This window comes from Lepidochelys kempii, chromosome 1, assembly GCF_965140285.1.
Source record: "Lepidochelys kempii isolate rLepKem1 chromosome 1, rLepKem1.hap1, whole genome shotgun sequence".
Classification (NCBI taxonomy): domain Eukaryota; kingdom Metazoa; phylum Chordata; order Testudines; family Cheloniidae; genus Lepidochelys; species Lepidochelys kempii.
In genome coordinates, this window is record NC_136380.1 from 169,856,291 (window position 1) to 169,879,166 (window position 22,876).

The window sequence follows — 22,876 nt, forward strand, 5'->3', positions numbered from 1 at the left end:
GCCCCCCCGGCCCCTATCCACACGCCCACCCTCTGACAGGCTCCCCAAGACACCACTCCCAACCGTCCCTTTTCCCCATCCCCTGACCGCCCTCCCAGAACCTCCACCCTATCCAACCGCTCCCTGACTGCTCCCACCCCCTTACCATACTGTTCAGAGCAGCAGGAGCTCGAAGCCAGCCAGAGCCAGCTGCGCTGCCCGATACGAGCTGTGGGCCAGAGCACTGGCAGCGTGGCAACATGGCTGCGGTGGGGGTGGGAGGTGGAAACAGAAGGGTAGGGACCAGGGGCTAGCCTCCCTGGCCAGGAGCTCAGGGGCTGGGCAGGATGGTCCTGCAGGCCAGATGTGGCCTGTAATTTGCCCACTTCTGCAGCAGAGCAAGCTCAACCAAGAACAACAAGAAGACCGATAATGAGAGGTAACATTTGCAAGTAATCCACATAAAAGTGGAGGTGGAAACCTTAGTGAAAGTGCAGGTGGAGAAGAGGAAAGGAGCAATGACAGAACGTCGAGGAATGTCTACCAGGCAGAGAAAGGAGGATAAGAATTCAATAAAAGGGTTTTAATTATTTTATTATTGTACATTTCAATTTAAAATAAACAGCTAATCTGTATTTGTTTTATTGTAAGGTGCCTAGGGTATTTTGGTATCTCTGCTCTGTAGGCTTTACAATCAGAGGGCTTGTCTACACTACCTGCTGGATCAGCAGGCAGCGATCGATCCAGCAGGGGTTGATCAACCGCTGAGCACTCTCTCGTTGACTCTGGAACTACACTAGAACAAGGAGTGCAAGCAGAGTTGACAGGAGAGCGTCAGCTGTCAATTTACCACAGAAAGGAGATCTAAGTATGTCAACTTCAGCTACACTATTCACCAAGCTGAAGTTGCGTATCTTAGATTGACCCCGCTTGGTGTGTGGACAAGCCCTAAATAGGTAAGACAGAAAATGTAAAGAGAAACAAATGCACAGAGAGGTAAGGTGACTTGCTCAAGGTCACACAACAGGTTAGTTACACAGCTGGGAATTGAACCCAGGTTTCCTGAATCCCAGTCCAGTACCCTGTCCACTAGAACCTGTTTTTTTGGGGGAAGAATTTATTTGAAATCATGCAGCTGTAACAGAAGTTTAGGGTTTTTTTCTTTTATTACTTTAACTTTTGTATTGACTTTTACTTTCATTTCTCTCAATTATACATTTAGTTAGTTAGCTTTGTGTCTCCTTTGTACAATGATCTTGTCAAGAGCTGGAATTTATAGCACACTTGGACTGAATTTTTTCTTAGCCTTCCAAGAAAAAAATAGAATGAATGTAATTTAGTGACCCATACCGATGCCGATAAATTTGTATTCCTATTTGTAGTAGATTATCTGAGTCTTTTAAACTGACTGTCACACACACAATGCAGCATTAGTTTCTAGTGACAGCTTTTAACATCTTCATTGCACTGTAAAGAATTTGCCTTTGGAATAGGATTTCAGAGATATAATAGAGAAAGAAGTGCAGTCCTTGAACCTGCAGTAATTATCAGTGAAATTGCTTTATCATGCACTTAGCTGTCATTTACTGTGAAACATTTCTATTCATACAAAGATAAGTAAAATTAAAAGATTTTATTTTAAAAATACTTCATTATTTTATGCTATGACTTAGCATCATTCTAATTTAAGAATTCTTTAGCACGTGTGTTGCAGTTGTATTATTTTGATATTTTTGTGCAGTGCTTTTGCAAAAGTGCAAAACCGTTGATTAGATTTTTTGCAAAGTGAATTTTGTATTTAAATAATGCAGAGTAACTGAATATTTAAATAATTATAATGTGTTTTTCTGTATTCTTTTTTATTAAATGCTGATCAGTCTTGTCTTGTGTTTTTAGCCCTATTGTGCAAATAGGAGCTGTTAGCAGGTTTTACCAGATCTGACTCTTCTTTAATTTTCATGCAGTAGCTAGATATGTCGATAATGTTATCAAATACTCCTCCTTAGAGCCTAGTCCAGACCCACTCTCTGGACAGATCCATGTCTTTTGCGAGTGACTGAACTGCTAGATCCCAATGTTTCTGAGTCCCTGAGTCTGGATCTCAAAGGAACACTCCCAGGGGCTCACCCTTTGTATGAGACCCTTCCGGGACATTGGAACTCTGCATTCCAGCTGCCCTAGACTCCAAAACCAGTCCCTTGGCCCTTTTCGGGACCCTCCAGTTGCTTAGACATGTTCCCCTCAGAGTCCACCCACTGTGGGAGCTCTGGTTCCTAATTAAACCCTTGAGGGACAGTGTGGCAGAAAAGCAAGGTCTTAGCAAAGGAATTTTTTTTTAACTATAAGCTCTTTACTCTTGTAAGCACTTTGAGAGTTGCAGATCCATGAAAAACAACAAAATTTTGAATACAGTCACCCTTATTCTGATCTCACCCCTTCTCTGAGTCCTAGGTTTGATCAGTGTCCTTAGACTAGACAGAGTTTCTCCTCCTCCTCTTTTTCCTGTCTTTTTTTCTGGTATGTGCCAATGGGCGCATCTGGCTTAATGAAGCCACCCCCTTTTGCTCATGTGGTTCTGCTGAAGGAGTTACAGGCTCCATTTTCCTCCCCATCCCCAGGTTTCTGTGTAGAGAGTAATTCAAACTCAGTGGCCCTACCAGTAGACAACTCGTTGCTCCAGAAGGGGGCGAGTCACTCAGCATTGATTCAGATAGTCTTCCCACTTGGTGCCAAGCCCCTGTTACCAAAAAAAAAAAAAAAAAAAAGGTTCTAATCCACAAACAAGATTGCAACGCAGCATGGTCATAATCCAAAGTGAAAGTCACAGTATAAAAGTGGAGCTCCTGAAACAGAATGGGGTTCGCAAAACAAAACTGAGTTCACAGTTGGAAACAGATTAATCCCCACTTTGTCCCCATTCCTAGCGGCTCTGACTGTTCACAGTCTGCTTCTGACCTGTCCCGGTGCTTTAATTCTTCTTCTGTCGAGTTGCTGCTGTGCCTGCTGTGCAGCGTTGTTTGTTTGGATGCGCTTTGTATGTTCCACTGCAGGTGGGTTTCATCTGGACCGGTCATCCATGATGGTTGATGCTTCCTCATCAGTTGTACCTGGTATTACATATTTTTTTGGTGGAGTCTACTTGGACAGCAGGTCCCCAGTGTGCCTCGTTCAGGTGTCTGTTATGTGTTGCTTACATAACAGGCTTTTTTTGTTTTACCCCCTCCATTGATTACTTGTGGTTAAAGAAAAAGAACGGTGCTTATGTATGTTTATGCTGGAGAAGTATTGGAAGCCTACATAACATGTAAGTTGGCAGTGAGGCAGTGCACATGCAAATAACACTGAGATTTTTAGTGCTGGTTCTGGATGGAGGAGAGGGTGGGGCCGCTGCACAGGACCCCCAGACCTGCTGCGTCTTCCTTGCTGCTGCCTCTCTCCTTGCCTGGCTCCTGTGTGAGAGCATGTGCCAGGGCACAGGTGAGTAGGGTAGCTCAGCCAGCTTCCCAAGGGAATAGGGGAGGCACCACAGCACATTACGACGCTCCCCATGCTGGAAGCGGGCATTGCAGTGGCAAGGTTTACCTCACTAGCTCACAGGGATGCTTTGCTCCTGCCCTGTGCGCTGCCGCCAGGATGCGGGAGCCCTGAAGGGAGGTGCCTGGCAGTGCTAAGGCAGGTAAGAGAGTGGGGTGGGGGCTCCCTAAATACACCCTTGCAAGCCAAACCCGACAGGACCCGACTACAAGGGTCACATTGGGTATGAAAACAACTCAGTGCTCTCAGGCTCAGGTCCGGTTTGGATTGGCTGTGATCTAGTCAGTTCTGGTTGGGATATAAAATTAGGTCTAACCAGACTGTACTAAGCAGGACAGTGCGTCTTGTCAAAATCCCCATTCAGTGTGTATTTTGGATCCATCATTGCTTCAGAATTTGTAAGTACATTACCATTGCTGGCCTGTACAGCTGACGAAAAGGTTGCAACCTTTACACTCAAATGTGGCACTAGTAACAGTCATCCACAGCTTCACTCCCTCCACCTAACCTACCCTAATGAACTTTACCCTTGAAGACTGCCTCAGAGGCAAGCAGTGAAGCAGCTGCCCTCCTTCTGCACAGCTGCATTGCTTTGTGGTGACTCTGTCTGCTTCCGGGTGCAACTCAAGAATGGTGCAGTTCAGAATGGTGGACTCCACTTCGTACTGCAGCTTTGATTTTAGAGTGTGAACATGCTGTGTTGCAGCTTTTTTGTGGATTACAGCATCCTTTTTGTATCAGGTTTCAGAGTAACAGCCGTGTTAGTCTGTCTTTGCAAAAAGAAAAGGAGTACTTGTGGCACCTTAGAGACTAACCAATTTATTTGAGCATGAGCTTTCGTGAGCTACATCCAATGAAGTGAGCTGTAGCTCACGAAAGCTCATGCTCAAATAAATTGGTTAGTCTCTAAGGTGCCACAAGTACTCCTTTTCTTTTTGTATCAGGCGTTTGAAAGACTGACTGAAAAGCAAGGACAGAGCCTTGAAAAATGGGGCTATCAATGTGGAATGACTCTCCCCTTCTGCAACAATGGGCGTTCCTTTGGTAGGGCTTTGAATTACTCTGTACGCAGAAGCTTTTGTGAATATCTTACAAGCCTTCACTGCCCTTGGATCGAGAGCTTAGCTACCTCCCACCTTGTATCCCCAGATGGCAGCTAAGATATGGATGCCCTTGCTAGGACTGACCTTGTCTAGGATTAGCAATAGAGTTTTTAACTGAAGGCCTTCTTTAGAATTTTATCTGTCTAGATATGAGAGACACAGGGTGGGTGAGGTTATATCTTTTATTGGACCTACTCAGGGATAGTCAATAGGTGGACCGTGGGCCAAATCTGGACTGCCAGATGCTTTTGAATGGACCACAAAATCTTTTTATTTACTTATTATTGTCATCATTGAGGGTGTGAGGCAGTGCTATTATTTCCTCTGGAGTCTGGACCTTGACTAGACCTTGACCAAGAATTTTGGACTTGACAAAAAATAATTGACCACCCCGGCTCCGTTAGTGAAAGAGGTAACAGTGAAGCTATTACCTCATCCACCTTGTCTCTCTCATATCCTGGGACCATTTTTGTTGTATTAGGCATTTTTATTGAAATTGTTCATGCAGTTTGAATCACAGAGAGAAACAGCACTCTGTGGCAGTGTGGTGAAAGCCACTGGGCGGCTCCAAAATTAGTCTTAAAAGATAGCACTCAAAGTTATAAAGGGCAATGAAATTTGAACTCCAAAAAACTGTTCCATATTAAAATGAATTTTTGAGGGGTAATAAACATATTTTCTTTCTCATGTCTGTTTAGTTTTATATATAATATGTACAGGTAAAGCTCAATTATCTAATTAGCTTGTAAGACATCCAAAACTTGGTAAATCTGCATTTTGGAAAAGTTACATTCCAAGGGGGAGGAGAATGGTTTAGTGGTGTTTTTTGTTTTGTTTTGGTTGGGGTTTTTTTTGTGTGTGTTTTTTGGGGAAGGGAAATAAGTGTTTGAATTTCAGATAACAGGGTTTCAGACAATCCCAAGTTCATAGCTTTTTGAGGTTTTGTGACAAATCATAGTTATGAAAATTATACTAGAAATAGAGATGAAACATCATACTCATGTATGTTATTGAAAGTGTATGCAGTCTTTTTAACATCCATGTTCTTTAGATGCACAATTTCCCAAGGACGATCTGTACTCTATACGTTTTATGATACATATCTGTATAAACATTTTTTAAGATTAAAACATGGGACTTTAACTTTTTTTTACCTGTGGTACTGTGTTTTTTTTTTGTTTTTTTTTAGCTGTTAAATCTATTGTATTAATTATGGACATAATAATTTTCCTGCATATGTTTTGCATCTCTTGGAATAATATGTTACAGATTTTAGATTAAAAACTTACTTGATTAAAATTTTAAATAGTAGAATTTGTTAATTTCTTGTATTTGTCTCCTTGCTGACAAGTTGCAATATTTAGATTTGAAGACATTTTTAGTGCATAATGGTTTTAATAACTAATCTTTCTTTTCATAGAAGCTATTGAAATAAACAAAGCACAGAAAGTTTAGGGGCATGTGAGCATTAGAGAGTCCAGAAAGACAAATATAATGTTGAATCTCTACAAATGGATGAGTAGAGGAAGAATGGAACTGATGAAGCAGCTTATTGCTTTGAGAGGTAATTGCTGTAGTACTGCAGAGGCAATTCCAAGCACCATTTGAGTATAAAATGTTAACTCTAGTGATGGACGAGCTCTTGTGCAGAAACAATTAATCTAATCTGGGAAACGATGAATAGGAAGTAGCTGAGCTTTCTTGCTTCCTTGAAGGCTGAGTTTGTCAGCCATGAGATCTCCTATTTGACTTCAGTGAACTTTCAGCATCTTGCGGGAGGTTAATACTACTCTTCTGCATTTAACTGACCAAAGTTAACTTGGATGGAAGGGTTATGACATTACGATTTAAGGAACCAGAGCTATACATTGCGAAGCATGATGTAGGCCTTAAATAATAACTGACTCGGGATGAAAGGTTTATGATAAGTTAAGGTTATAAACTATCATTACAAAGTTGTAATTATGTAAACTATTGGAATTTTGTAACTATATATACTTACAGTATCTGAAAAAGAAATTTGGACATGAAAAATTCACAGTTGAGTTTCCACAAACAGCTTCTGACTCAGTATCCCTGCCACCATCCCATCCACCTGCCTTATTGTGTAGTATCAGATTTATATACAGATATTATTGTGTGACTCAACAGTGGTGACAGAGGCAATGTTGTTTCAGTACTGAACTGGCTGTTTATGGAGGCATAACAAGTGAGACTTTTTTGCTGTGGGTAGAAAGCTGAAACAGACGAGAATTTTCATTCTGCTTGACAGCCATCTTCAGTGTGTGACAAGGGAGATGAGAGGCTGGAGTTATGTACTTTTGGCCTTGTTGATTTTTTCCAGTATGAACTAGAGCCGAAAATTGTCTCTTTCCAAGAGATGTTTTCAGTGGTTTTGATTTGTTTATATCTTTATAGATTCATGGTCTGATCCTTAAGGGTTTGTGGTACCTAATGAAAATGTGGAAGTGGTATTGTGGTTAGGTGACTGGTGATGTGAGATAAAATAATTTAATTCCCAGTCTTTCAAATTTCTTTCATAACAACACCATTATAATGTTTTATTCTAAAGGTTATCTGTTTATAACATTAACTTCTTCATCTTAATGGAGCCTTGTCTGGAGATTATCTGAATTTCTTTAGAAAGTATTTTAAACTTCGATATGGGGAAAATACTAGATTGTTTTGTTTCTTTCTGTTAAAGGATATAAATTGTTATAATTGTAAAGGTGGTCTAATGATGGTACCTGGTGTGTGAAATACAATACAATGTACTAGATCAATCGTATGTTCTGCCAAACGAATCTATAATCTCCTTCAACCCAAGCGGTTTAGCTAACATAGTTTACAATGTACACATGAACTCCGCTGGATCCTGATAAAGCAGTCCAAAATTCTAAAATGTGCACTGAATAATCCCTATGGTCTTTTTGATGGTAAGTGAAGCTTTTCTTAAAATTTACCACCACTGTACCATCACCAGAGGCCAGCAAGGGAGAGCTCTGTTGTAGACAAAGCACTGGTGGCTACCTGCATTCTTACCCCTGTGCCTTTTCAATTTTCCTTGAGCAGGGTTAGATCACATGGTAGTAGAAATACCAGTGGCTAGCACTCCCACTATTGGCTGCCCTTAGCAGAGCTGCATTGATGCTGATGAAATTGTGGGAAACTTAAGTAAAAGCTCTGTGTAGATTCAGACTGTAACTCTCCCATTATATACGTTAATTGAAGAGGATGGTTCTGTTGATGTGGTGGTATGAGTCAGAACTAATGACCTTAGATTAGCACCCTGTTGTACAGCACTGGAACCCCCCCCCACCAAAAAAAAAAAAAAAGACATTAACTACCCCTTTTTATGGTAGTAGAAAACAAATTTAAAAAGCTGTCCTGGGAAAAAAAGGAATTACACTGGCAATTCTGTTCTTTATTCACTCTAGTGCATTATGAGAAATGCATACTTATGGCAGAATAATACTGAAGTACAGATAATGCAAAAGGTGATCACATAATACATTAGACAGGGGAGGGGGATTCATAATTCAGTTGACCTTAACACACTGCAGTGTCAAGGGTGATATAGTTTGCTTTTCCCATTGACTTAAGTGGGTTTTGAATCAGTCCATCACTTTAACATATAAATTCTCAAAATTTCAGTCCTACTTGGAAACATGACACTTAATCCTTTGAAGACTTGGACAAGTATCAGAGTAAAAGAACTGCTTTCAGAGACAAGCAATATAAAAGACACTTGCAAATTTAATTTTGCTAAAAAGTTACTCCTAGCAAGTAGGAGAGACAGAGGTATATGACTGAAAATGTTGTTGTATTCATAGTCAATAAAATACCAAATTGGGGCTACTAATGTGTCTTGAGGGTTGTGGCAAAACCATCTTATCTTGTGCTTTAACAAGAGGGTCTACTGTGGTTGTGATTCAGACGCTTGTTTGTCTCATCTGAGTACCAAAGTGAATTAAGCTAAACTGAATAAAGGCCACTTTTATTCTGAATAACATCATCCACATTAGGATTTAATGGTATATAATTAATCCACTTCAAATTCACACCTTTTTTCAATTTGGATTAATTTTCCAGGATGCTCCTGTGTAGACAAAGCCCTTAGTTCTAATGGCTTATGATTTTGTCCCATATCTTCATATGTGTTTGAACAGTGCCTAGCACATAATGGGAGCTACCAGGATACAAATAATAATAGTATGTGAGTTTGAGTAAGTTGATTATTATCAGTCATTGATGTCATTTTCTGATAATAATAATTACTTATTATGATCTGGGGTGTGTAAGTGTTTAAGAAAATATCACTTAGTGCTGAAAGCATATGGCCATCAGCTTCATTCATCTGTTTGAACCCACCTCACAGAATTCTAGTGCAGCATTAGACATGCACACCCAAGACATTAATCAGTTGGCACAATCTGTTATGATTAATACAGGGCCTTTTCCCTTTCAGTGCATGGAGAGGGGCTTCATACTGGTGGCATCCTGCTATGCTAGCAGCAGAACATAATCCATATTTATCTCTTGTTACTGTTTCATTTTCAGTATATGCATTAAATCTCACTGCATTGCTCTCCAGAGCACCAGGTTCTTACTTGTTGAGAGGGGGCTTCCTTGTCACACTTCCACGAGGTTCTGAATAAGCTGTTGTCTGATTTCTCATCTAGTAGGTGTTTCATTGCTGACCCAACAAAATCCATTGATTCTTTCAGTGATGACAAGGTGGTAGAAGAGCAGCCAGAGGAAGAGGAGGAAGTAACAGACGTTGAGGACGAAGATGTTGATGATGAGGACGACGATGGTGATGAGATTGAAGAAGAGGAACAGTACGAAGAGGCCACGGAAAGAACTACCAGCATTGCTACCACAACCACCACTACTACCGAATCGGTAGAAGAGGTTGTTAGAGGTAAATTAATGTTTGTTTAGTTTGGGGTCCGCGGAATTGATCTTACTGGTGTGTATTTGCCCTTTACTACTAAAAATGTTCCAAACAGCAAAATATCCTAAGTTGCTACATCATTATGCTTTGTCTTTATATGATTTGCAAGTTTTTTCCCTTTTATATATAATCTTAGGATACATGGATAGTGATTGCCACATATTTCATTGAGATTATTTTCACAAACAGCATAGTAAACTACATGAGAAGAAACAGTGTTGTATGCTGGTAAAACAATTAGTGTGAAAGAAAAGGGAATGTTGATATCAAGTGGAAAACGTGTGTTAGAAAGCACTATTAGGTAGGACGTTGTCTTACATTAACATTTTCTGGTTAGCTATTTTATTCAGATTCTTGGATTTTTTATACCCAGCATTTCTCAGTAGTAAGCAAATAATGAAATTTTAAAAATCCTATAGTTGACCTAGTGTATGGGTTACAGATTAAAAATAATTATAAACAAAATTATAATATGGTTGTTGTCTATGGGGGAAAAAAGAAACAAATAACATAAATGGGGTAAAATAGATTTTAAAATATGCTCTTTTGTATACACTTTTTTATATGGTGTCATTAAAGCAATTTAATTTTTTTAATAAATTTGAATATTAGCCTACCCATAGGCAATTTGACAATCCAAATCATAGTAGAATTTTTTTTTCTGTTCCTCTTCTCTTGTACAATTTATTCTTTAAAGGAGCTCTTCCTAGATTTCTATATGATTTGGAACTATTCTATATGATGTAATATTTATATAATCCAGGTATTGATTTTCTATATTATTTGTCCTCCCGGTAGCATTGTACTTATCAAATGTCTTTATAATGTTCTTCTACCTCCTAAGAAATGAGACAGAGGTAAAAGCCAGGACAAAACATAAAATGAGCTTAGTTCCTATGACTTAAAATGAAAGGAGTTTCAACTTAAAACATTCAGAGACAAAATGACCATGAAATGGCTGTAGTGGAACTAACACGGACATTTCAGTCCTGGTTCCCTTAGTCCATACCTGCTGCTATTGGAATTGAGGGACACAGACCCTTGCAACTTAAAAATTGTACACAAACCCACACAGACCTTCCTATCTTTCCCTGTGGCAGGGTTGTTCTGCCCTGTTGGCTGATGTTTATGTTGTTTGGTGGTAGGGAGGACAGCACAGGATCGATATTAGCTATGATTTTAATTCCATGATGAAATACATATATAATTGAATGGAATTAAGTAGCTAACCTGGAAAGTGTACTCTTCCTTTATTAACATTTCTTGTCCTTCCTTATTTTTTTCTCCCTGTTTCAGGTGAGTGCTATGATCAAATGAATTGATGTTTGAGTAAAATTGATTTGCAAGGGCTTCCTTCTTAGGCAGAAAAAGTTCTTATTTATCCAAACTCTGTCTCTTGAGTCTTCGATTCAGTCACTGGAGAACCAGTAAAAAAAGAAAGGAGTACTTGTGGCACTTTAGAGACTAACAAATTTATTCGTTTGCTGTAGCTCATGGAAGCTTATGCTCAAATATATTTGTTAGTCTCTAAGGTGCCACAAGTACTCCTTTTCTTTTTTGGCGGATACAGACTAACACAGCTGCTACTCTGAAACCTGTCATTATGGAGAACCAGTGCGAGATGAATGTAAAAATCCCAGTTTAAATCTTTAATCTGCTTAACTGTATTTCCATATGTGAGCTCTTACTGCCCAGGGGTGAAACACCCTATCCTCACTGGTAAATGAATATTAAAAAAGATACACTTCACTTTAATGGGATTTGGGATGAGTGAAAATGAGAACAAATTAGGTACAGTATGTCTTTTACCGAAGCTGAAATTTCAAAGAGGTTAAGATGTTCAGTCTTCAGGCAACTAGGATGTTTAATGTGAAAGTAAACTACAAAAAAGGTGAAGTAACACATTGAATTTATATAAAAACAGATTGCAACATATAAACATTGACATTTAATGGTGCTGGTTTTAAGAGCCTAAAGATAATAGTCTTTAGTTTTTGCATGTAAAATTGGTAAAATGCATGCGTCATGAAGGCAAGATTTTGGCTGCAGACAAGTCTAGTGTAATCATCTCAATGCCAGATTCCCTGTGCAGCAATCCTGAGGCACCTCAGCCCATCTGACCTTCAGCATCTTCATCTCTCTTTAAGTATGAGGCCTCTCTTGATTGGACTGTTACTTGTACCAAATTATTTGCATGGTGTTGGTGCTGTAAATGGCTACCCCTGGTTATTTTGTTGAGATGACTAAACTTTCATTGTCAAATTGTGCCACAGCTGCTTCTGCAGCTCTGATGACAGAGTTGTCCTTCTGGGGCAAAATGCTAAGAGACTGGTCCGCAGACCAATAACTGGTGGTCTGCAGAGAACTGGCTTTTCTCATGGTATAGGTTCATCTCCTTGTTCCCAGTGGTAAAATGCATTGAAAGAAGCTAAAAATACATTAGGAAATTAAGCAGTTACTTTAAGATGTTGACGGTTGACACAGGTATGTTATGCTGTCACACATGGGAGGAGAGTTGATCTACATGATTGCAAATAGGGGAGGGTCTGTGAGACTTTCTCTATTAAGATGTGGTTCATGCTATGGAAGACGTTTGAGAACCTTGTAGATAGGGCTTCTTTGCCATGGGTGGCTGACTAGCTTTAACCCATTTGGATTACAAGTAAAACTAAGGTCACTTTTCCAAAGGGTTAGGGCAATGAAGTTTATACCATGTATTTACTCCTGGGAGAAATCTGCACCAAAAAATTCTGTGCCAAATAATAAAAAATTGTGCACACCATATTTTAATATTCTGCATATCTTATTTGTCAAAATAACACAATATAATAACACCAGTTTCAAGGTTTTTTGGTAATTTATTTCAAAATACCTGTCAGTAAGTATGTCTGTAACAATACAGGGTGGGCTGGAAAACAGCTTCTGCCCCCTCCCTATATGCAGTTGGCTGCTCAAGCTCTGAGCCGGCTTCCCTGTCTTCTGGTGCCATAGCAGCCCTGGTAGGCGAAAGTTGTAATTGCAGCACCTCCCTGGCAGAATGTAGTATTCTGCGGGGTGAGAGTGGGGGGATCTACAGGGGACATGAACTCTGCACGTATGCCATGGCGCAGAATTTCCACAGGAGTAAATACTCTCCCTCCTGATTGAACATACAGTTTCTTCCTTATACCTGCTGGAGGCATAATCGTTATTAGATCCATGAGCATTAAAGAATGTGGTCAGAAGTTCATGTTTTATAGGAGTTATCTTTCGTATGTGAAATCAATGGAAGCTTGTTTTCTTCTCAAACCATTAATTAAGCTCTTCTGATAATGGGTGATGCGAAGCCCAACCAAGTAAATGGACTGACTCCCATTGGATCAAACCCTAAATAAATAAAGCATGTACGGAAACTGAAGCTATATGATGGAAGACATTCATGCTGTCGGCTGTAGTTTCAACATGTCATGTTTCTTATTCCTAAACATGTTTTAACTAGTAGTGACCAAAATACCCATAGCAAAACAGCTCACAACTATATTTCCAACAATCAGGAGCAGAACAATTTTAGTCTTTTCTGGAAAATGCCAGATAGCATGAAAGTTCTCTTGAGCCAATAGCTCATCGAGCTGACACAGTCAAGGCACGTCAGTTTCCTAGCCAGCAGTACACAAGGGAGTGATGTGGCCAGCATGATGTCTGCTGGCCTATGACTGCCCTAACGCAATGGATCAGGTACCCATTTTGCATCTGGGTGAACTAGAAGTGGCCTTTCAGGGAGAAATTGAGTAAGAATCAAACCCACGGCCATCAGAATTGTCATCAGGTGCCTAAACCACTCAGCCACTGCACCTTGATGGATGGCAACCTGTTATTTCATGTCCTGTGGCAAACATGTTTTTTAAAGCTGTTGTGTTTTTTAACAGTTTTTTCTTTATTAAAGACTATAGAAAGGATGGATTTGGTGAATTCCTTTCCATTATCCTAGCACAATACTTAGCAGTATGCTCATGCCTTTGTCTGACAAGGGCATTTATGCTGTAGGTTTTCAGATAGATTGAACACAGGAAACGGGAGTCCAGGATTCTGTATATCTGTGTGCCAATAACTGGTTATCAGCTTGTAAGTCTGACTGAGGAAGCTGTGTACCTTGACTGGTGGGCTTGAGGTCACGGGCTCTAGGAAACCCAGAAGCCAGCCTTTCTCAGTTCTATATTACCCACCCCCATCTGCTGGGAGATGTTATCCCCGAATTTGTATTCTTAAAGCTACGTGACTGATTTGCGCAGGAGTGCAGGCACTTCACCCAACCTACATAACAAACAAGGGAAGTCACTTTGAAGACCAGTCATAACTAGCAGATCAGCTCTGCTTTGGCTGAGATCACTGCCTTAATAAACTATAAATTGTTTCAGAACCAGAAAATGATACTGAGATATCGAGATCCCAGAGAGTTTTTGCTAGGATTAACTGAATCATGGCGAAACTCTGTTCTCCCATGCTGTGTAATTGTTTGTGATTCCATTTCTGTTCTCCTTCAGCATGGTTGTTGGTAAGCATCATTGTTCCTCTCTTAGCTTACATCAAAGAAAAAGCAATTAGATCTTGTTTTTGGTTTAATGCTTCCTGTCAACATATCAGTTAATTAGAGCTTTTTTAAAGACAAGCAGCAGGGCCAGCGCAGCAACCTGTTGAACGTTTGGCAGCTTGCACACATACCATTCAGCAGATGTGGGAGATTCAGGAAAGGCTTGACCACCTGGTTTCCGTAGTCGTGCCAGTTAGCAATGATTTCACCATCCCTTAATTCAAACAGATTTGTTTAAATATTTAGGAAAGAATTGAAGTGGTGCTGCTTGATGTGGCATTTTGAATGTGTTTGTAACCTGCAGTTGCACATGGGAATCTCTGAGCCAGCTTTCTAGCAAAAGAGAAGTGACATGAATTAGGGATGGCAGATGTTAGCCTTATTGCTCTACTGTATCTTGTTTGCTATTCCCTGAAACATTTCATAGATTCTTTAAATCCATTCAGTGACAGTTACTACCTATTACAAGGCAAGTTATTTAGCTTATTACAGGGAAGTGCTGGTGCTATCTATTGCAGGCTTTGGTATAGTATTGGAGTATTAATGCCTTGTTCAAAATCAGTTCTGCTTTAGCCGACACTGACTTAATTGCTTTTCCTCCTTTTCTTCTGTGAAAGGTTATTACCTTGGTTTAAGCATCAGAACGTTTTATGTTTTTCTTCACCTAATTTAGGGTGAATTTGATTGGTTGCCTGATTGGGTAAAAGAGTTTGAAAAGGGATAATAGATGCTCATATTGTATTTTAAGAAAATACCTAGACATTTGTACAATAGTATCCAGTGTTCTAACTATCTTTCTGTCCATTGACAAAAAGCATGTTTGATTTTTTTCCTTACTCTTATGAATGTTAATATGCTCAGTCTAGCCTTGGTTATAGAGAACCATGTATTGGTATATTTCGATTAGTACAACTATGAATTTAATTGGATGTTTTGATTTAAAATTCAGTTGTCCCTCCATAAAAGGACATCTTTAAGTTGTCTTACATCAAATGAAACCTTTTTTACTGTTAACCAGAGCTGCTGAATCATAAAAGAACATGTTTTTTAATTAAAATTCTGGGCCAAGGGCAAACATATTGGAATACTTTATAGAGCAGTTCTGCTGTTTTACATAAGGATGAAAATTTCATTATGATCTATGCTATACTTACTGAATTCTGTCCTCTGCTCATCTGGTTCGCCAACAGAAAATATCATTTTAATGTACTGAAACTGTAATGATCTAAAGCTTTGGTTTTATTTATTAATCTGTTTAATATTATCCTACATTATCATCATCTGTGGGGATAAGTCTTTTGGATGAGTGAAATGCATTTCTGTGCTAACCTTCTCAATCAATATATCTGCTATGTTAGTAAAATCATAGTGTTATGGGTAAGCTGCATCTCTTCTAAAACATACATAAAATACAGAATTTCGTTGATTTAGTCTTACATTCAAGCTGTCTTTTCTTTGCCACTTGACATCTTGGTTCTGAATGAAGTTATTCTTCACACAAATAAAATGAAAATATGTTTTATACATTTGTTTTACATTAGAATTGGAAGGTTTTGTATTTTAGGCACAGTATACAACTATATTTTATTTATGCCCCGATTATTCCCTGTGAGTAGGCTCCAAGTCAACATTAGAGAGAGAAATTCAATCTTAACTGGCAGTTACAATTTTAAGGTATTTAACTGTTTTAAAGAATTGTTCTTTGGCATTGCATTTATAACTAATCGTTCAGCTCTTTATTTTTTTATTTATTTATTTTTTTAAACTTTCTCTCTAGAAAGTATCCATGCTGTTGTGTAGCTAATGCATGGGCTTTATTCCCAGAGCTGGTGCCAGCTCCACGGCTGCCTCCTGCTGAATTCCAAAAACCTCTTAGGTAATTAGTTTTTGTCTTCGAATGTTCAAATTCAAATTTGGCTGCTGGTTTCAGGCATATATTCAGAATGATTTTCCACTGATTTCCACAGTGGAAATGAGTTTCTTCTTTAAATATTCCCTTGGGAATAATCCACATAGCAGAACAGTAGCATAGATTTTTGACAAAGGAAAGTGTAAATACAAACAAAATCAACAAAGGAGTAAACTTTATTTAAAACATAGTTCTATATCTCTGAAGTAGTTACATACCAGAGAGTAATGCTCCTGATGTATATGTAACTACATCCATAGAGGTTTACAAATTACCCAAATTGAGGGAATAGCAAAAGTACTGATTGGAACCCTAAATTTTAGTGCCTAATGACGTTGAGCAGACATTTTGGTTGTTACATTTGCTAGGGTGATATGATTCTTTTGCCCACTTTGTTACATTAATCATCTACACTGCATTTTTTTAGTGGAATATAGATTATAAGATATACTTTATTTTACACCTTATAAAAATACAAAAAATTATGGTCCCAGCTCATCACACCCATGCTTAAGTAAATCCCTACTCACCAAAGTGCTTAAGCATGTGTTTAATTTTAAGCCTATGCTAAAGTATTTTGCTGAATCTGGGTCTACATGAATACAGCATAAAGGTTGCACAGATGGACTCATAATATTTAAACTGCTTGTATTTCAGTGGCTACCTGCAATAACTTGTCTTTATCACACACTGTGGCATATTTTATTGTATACGCTTTCCATTTTATGACATAAATAGTAATATGAAGCTGCACATTCAGAGGATAGTCTTGGAGATAAAGCATAGTATTGGGAATCAGGAGATTTGGGTTTTGTTCCCTTTCTCTGCCAAAGACTTTCTGGGTGTAAGTCACCTAACTTCACTATGAAACTGGGACTTGGCTGCATCATAGGGCTGTTGTTAGGGTGAATTTTACACATTTCTAAAGAAGAGCTTTGGGATTCTCAGATGGAAGGGTGCTGTAGAAGGTCAAAGTGTTGATGTCATAGGAAAAAATATTGGAAAATGCTGGATAATGACAATAGAACAAAGTTATGGAATCTTGACTTTTGCTTTTCCTGATTGTTGATTAATTTAACTGTATGGATCTTTGAGATTTCCAAAGGCACTAAGTGGAGTTAGAAGCTTAGCTCCCCTGGAAGCCAATTGGTTGTCTAATTCCCATTTTTGTCTTTGAAAATATCCACTGTATTTCTTTAGATTTCATTTTCTAGATTTTTTTGAAGAGTGAAACAGACTACACTTCAGTGTGCTCAGATCCTGTTAAGTCATCTTTAAAATGTTTAAGGTGGAATAGGTCCTTAAGGTGACAAAATAAGAACTGGTCAGAAAAGTGAATGTTTTCCTATGAGAAATTTCATTGGAAATTTTTCAGTTGAAACATTTTGGTTTTCCCACAAAAAGTTTCAAACCAATTTGAAAAAAGAAAACCGGAAACATTTGTTTCCAATTAACATTTTGAAATGAAGCAAAAATTTCTGTAAAGTGAGCAAAATCATACTTATCTCCTTTGTAATAAAGCTAGGTATTACTATTAACTGTTAAGTGCTAGGTATTATTTTGTGTCAGTTTTTCAGTTTCAAAAAACAAAAATGAAACAACATTTTAAGTTGAAATGCAACAAAAAAATTTCATTTAAAAATGTCAATTCAAATGGTCAAAACAGAAATTGTCATTTCCTGTGGGAAAATTGTAATTTTGAAACATTTTTCATCAGAAAATGTAATATGAAAATGTTTTCATATGAAAAGCAGAGAGATAATTTTATCTTTAAGCATGCAAACTTTTCCTGCAAAAGTTACAACTACCTCTATTAATGATACATTGATCAATGAGCACTTGTGAAATAGCTTGGTGTAAGCAGCTGTAAATCCAAAAGTCCAAATGTTTGAAAAATGTATGCTTTTCAATTTGACCACTCAAAGTGTTTTACTGTGCCTGTTCAGTAGCTGCTTTTCAATCAATAACATCATTATCTAGTCATTTAAAAAACTGATATGGAGATATCCCTTCGTGAGAGAGATACTTACTGGCTATATTAAAAGTTCAGCTTTTTTTAGTTACTTGTGTGGAAAAAGTATGGCAATTTTGTCAAATAGGAGACAAAAATCATTTCTGCCCATTAGAAGTCAAAAATTTGAGCTGTAAACATTTAGCATAAATTTTCTGGACAGGCTAGCAACAGGAAACCCTCATTTCTGGGCAAGGACAATGCACTGGAAATTTTGAGTACCAAAAGTGGATTGTTAGAGAAAGTCTGAGCATGTGAAAACAGCAGGTTAGAACTTGAACTGTTCAGAAATCTCAGCTATAACAAGCACTACAGAAAAGCTCGCTCTCTTTAATTTGCCTTGCTTTCTTGCAGCCAAAGGCAAAGAGTTGCTTCAGTTCTTAATCAGTTCTCAGAAACAAGATTAAAAAATGAAAATTAACATTTTGCCACAGTGTAATTTAATTTTTCTAGTTATCACGGATAATTTGTTCCCAGTGTGGCCTTACTAGTGAGTCTTTTATATTTTTGGGGAAAAAATTAAATGCAAAGAATGTTTTTAATTCTAAATGACATGATTGTGCAATATGTACTCTCTGCTGCTAACTGTAAGTGTATCATCGCGCTCAGATGATGGGCTAAATCTTCACTAGCCCTATGCATCCATGCAAAAGACTTAGGTTGTAAGGCACCACCTTACTGTCTTACAAGAGTTATGTGTACTATGGGTTTCAGCGAGGGAGGGAAAGCTACTCTTCTTCCATCCCAGTACAGATGACAAGCAGAGGGGAGACCAGGAGGGATATTGACTGAATTACAGTCTGCTGCCTTGATCAGGGCAAGTCATAAAGTGATGATCTAGCCCCATGGTTGTATCCTGCATTGTTGTTAATCTCTAGGTGTTCAATTCTCCTCTCATCCCCACACAGCAGATCTATGTTTTGATATTCCAGTCTCCTGGCAATGAAACACCATCCATACAAGGTGTCAAGACCTACGATGTAGATCTGAGAGGGGGATTTTGCCCTGTGGTAGCTCCGGCTTCCCCCTGGGGAGGGAAAAGGAAGGCATGTCTCTAGTTCTGCATTAAGTTCAAGGAGGGAGTCTGATTTAATTTCATGATTGAGTAGTCACTCTTTAAAGGGCTATATTTTCCATTTTCATGCAAACTGATTGTAGTAGTTCTACTGCAAGGGTCATATTAAACTCAATGGCATTTTTCTGACTGCCAGTCAAATGAATTCTTAATATGTATAAATGTCTGTAGTGCCCCAAGAGTTGATTCCTGATTATCATTGCCATTATTTCATTGATGGGTTATCTTCATTATTTTTCACATTATGTAGGTAGCAAAAATATACAGTGTACTAAAAGTCATTGCTTTATTGTTCCTATGTGTGAGACATGTAGGGATTGTCCCCACTTACTGGTGAGGGCAGGTCTACACTATGGGGCTAAGTTGACCTAAGTTACACAACTCCAGCTACATGAATAGTGTAGCTGGAGTCGACATACTTTAGGTCGACTTACTGTGGTATCTACACCACACTTAGTCGACGGGAGATCGATTGGCTGTCAATTTAGTGGGTCTTCACTAGACCCACTAAATTGAGTCCCGGTGGATCGATTGCCATGAGTCAATCCCCCAGTAAGTGGAGTCAAGCCCAGAGATTAAAAAGTGAGTCTTTGGAACTTTCACATACTGATAAGAGTGTGTGAAATATAAAATGATAAAATAACTTACATCTAAATTTTGTTATGAAGTGTATCAAGGGAATCCTGGAAGGCATTTACTTCTTTATGTATTGAGGTTGACCGACAGTTCCATTAACTGAATTATTGTTTAAAAGACCAACAAATGTAAGGCCCTTTGTTCTTGAAATTTGGTATTCTTTCAGCAAAACTGTTCTTGATTATACCTGTCTCTTTAATGTCAATCACTCTACCAGTGATTAATTTTTAAAATGAAATTTGTGGGGTTCCTCCATATATTCAAAACCAGGGAAAGTTACTTTGTGTGTAGACTATATAACTATGTTGTGTAAAAATCAAGCAAGAGTAACCTGTATGGAAAACACTGTGTACTATTAATCATACCTGTCCTGTTTTTAAAAGTAAGATGCTAACTCTCCCCTACCATAACTTACTTCATTCATTTCTACAAACTAAATAGTGTAAGTGCCTAATACACTGTTGATGTGTCTGTGTAAAGCTTTGTGTTGGATCAATCATAAATGCTTTACAGTAAATTATTATTGATATAAATAGACGTGTGTTGATTACTTACAGAAATTTGATATAAAATGCACACTGCAGAAAGGAGGTGGGAAGGGTTATATGCTAAACAGAGATAAACCAAACAGCCTAGAAGAAAAAGGGCTGTGAAGCAGCCAATGAGACTCTCCAAATCTGGGCTAATGCCAGTGAGAGCCTCTCAGGGGTGATGAGTGTGGGGAGATTTCGATTGCTACATACACTAGCAGGTGTTGAGGTGACCAAGGGGAAGACCCCATTTCAGTAGTAAAGAGTCAGCCTTCCACAAAATTAAGGCTTGTAAAGTAATGTCAGAAACAGTTGTAGATAAGTTACCAGTTGTCTGCCATTATTTTGAACCCATGTCTGATGAAAGCATAGCAGGGGAAGTACTGGTATTTATTTTCTACAATTTTGCAAATGATATACAGCATGCTGAATGTGAACGCTGTTTTTCCTGTTTGGAACATTATTGGTAAAGGGTTATATATGTGTCCAGGTGATGGGCTGAATTCCAATTTAAGGACAGAGTTTCTGCATTCACTTTTTATTCTTTGATCTTAATTTGTACAGCTCAGTTCCCCACAGATTTCCCGGTGAGTTTCAATGCAAATGCAGTGACTGTTCTAGCTCCCAGTGAAAACTGAGAAACACAAATCATGATATATGTTCAAAGCAGATTTCGTACTGTCATATGATATGTTAAGTAAGGAGGAGAATCAGCCCTGTTCACAAAGCCGATGCACCATTTAAATCTTATTTTGAGGGCTTTTGTGGATTTAAGTGGTAGATAAGCCTTGCGCTGAGCTTCTACACATGAGGGAGTTTCAACCAAAATGATTGTGTGTGTGTATGGAAGGAATTTTATTCCCTGCATCATTTATATAGTCTTTTTACAAGCCATGAAATCTCAGTATTTTAGATGTATTTTTTAATAGTTCAATGTGTTGATGTTTCCTGCTATCAGGAGTTTCTCCAAAGACAATTCTTCAAACTTCCTTATGGGCAAAACTCCAATTAAGGGCTTGTCCACACACACAGGTTGTACTGTTTTAACTTTACCAGTATACTTATAGTGATAGAACACCCCTCGTGTGGACACTGGTATAGCGACTCCCATAAGAGATGGGGAACCATAAGACATCTTTATCCAGTATAACTATGTCCACACTAGGGGCTATAAAGTATAACTATTTCAGCAAATAATCATGCCACTAACCAAAATAGATATACAAGTACAAAAATAGTGTGTAGAGCAGGAGGGATTTAGTTGTGTTAATCCAGATGAGAATACATTGTTTTAGAGACTAGATAGTGAGTTAAAGTGTAGTAGTTGAATTGCTTTGTGAAAGATATAGATGCTTCCTTGATGCATCCATTTTGTAGCTAAAATGCAAGAGTTAGAACATGTAAGTAAACTTGTGTAGATGAAAAGAAAGACAATACCATTTTCATGCTAAATGTAGTTCCTCCACATCTCCTATAATTAGAGGTGTGCTCTGAACAAGCTGAGACTGGTCCTTGCCGAGCAATGATCTCCCGCTGGTACTTTGATGTGACTGAAGGAAAGTGTGCACCATTCTTTTACGGCGGATGTGGTGGGAACCGAAACAACTTTGACTCTGAGGAATACTGCATGGCAGTCTGTGGCAGCGTCAGTAAGTGGACCTCTCAAGCCTGTAGCAGTCTTTCTCTCTCTTGCCACTGACTCTGCTGTTTGTAACCGATTTTTTTTTCTGATTCTTGGGATGGGCCTGTGCTACCACTAACCATATTTCTGTCAAGATGTTATAATTGCCCATGTTCTATAGAGTGTGTTCACTCATTAATATCTGTCTTTCTAATCCAGCATGACAGTGATGACTTCTTTAATCTATGTTATAGATGCAAGAGTCTTGCAACTAGGGAACGAACATTTTGTCCTTTAACATTTCTGTCAACAAGGCAGTTAACAGCTACGGTGTCTCATGCAGTTCTTTCTGTAAAAGTGTATTTACATTTCTTTGTCTCTGTGTTTGTCTTCATGCATGTATTATGCACGTGCAAAAAAACCCTCAAAACCAAATTTATACCCAGTTGTTAGTGAAGCTTTAAGTGAGTTAAAATAGTTCTGGAATCTCATGAAAATGCTGTTTTATATTGTATTTCCTTATTTGGGTTCCTGTTTTTATCAAAGCAACACAAACACATCAAAATGTCATGATATTTATTTCCACACTTAAATATTAAGCATTCACTTCTTCCTTTTGGAAGCTGGTTGTTAGTGTGTGTGCGTGTGCATGTGTGTAATAAGTAACTTGGAAATATAAATTTTTTACACGAAAAGAAGAAATATATTTGCCATTTGAGGTTTAGGTCTTCAAGTGTGATGATACACGTTAATATGAATTACTTGCTGCCTATTTTATGTTTAATACACCATACATTTTAATGGTTAACTTTCATGGAGAAGGAATACTCGCTCTTGAGTCTTCAGTTTGTGAAGTGTTGCTGTCCCCCACTGGGGAATACTGAAGCTGATAAATCAAAGACTACATTTAATCTGGATGTGTTTTGGCTTGTGAGCCTCCTGTACTGTCCCTTT

The 22,876-nt window shown here is 38.4% G+C and overlaps 1 protein-coding gene across 4 annotated transcripts in view; it reads left to right on the forward strand.

The window, feature by feature from the left end:
• The window catches only part of APP (amyloid beta precursor protein), a 295,526-nt gene that overhangs the window by 150,624 nt on the left and 122,026 nt on the right, over positions 1–22,876 (forward strand). For 2 of the 4 annotated variants that reach the window (XM_073363102.2, XM_073363091.2), the window contains exons 6-7: positions 9,344–9,540; positions 21,783–21,950. In XM_073363102.2, the coding sequence (XP_073219203.1) occupies positions 9,344–9,540; positions 21,783–21,950 (365 nt within the window). The remainder of the gene's footprint in view (positions 1–9,343; positions 9,541–21,782; positions 21,951–22,876) is intronic. The other 2 variants (XM_073363122.2, XM_073363112.2) reach the window with 1 other exon arrangement.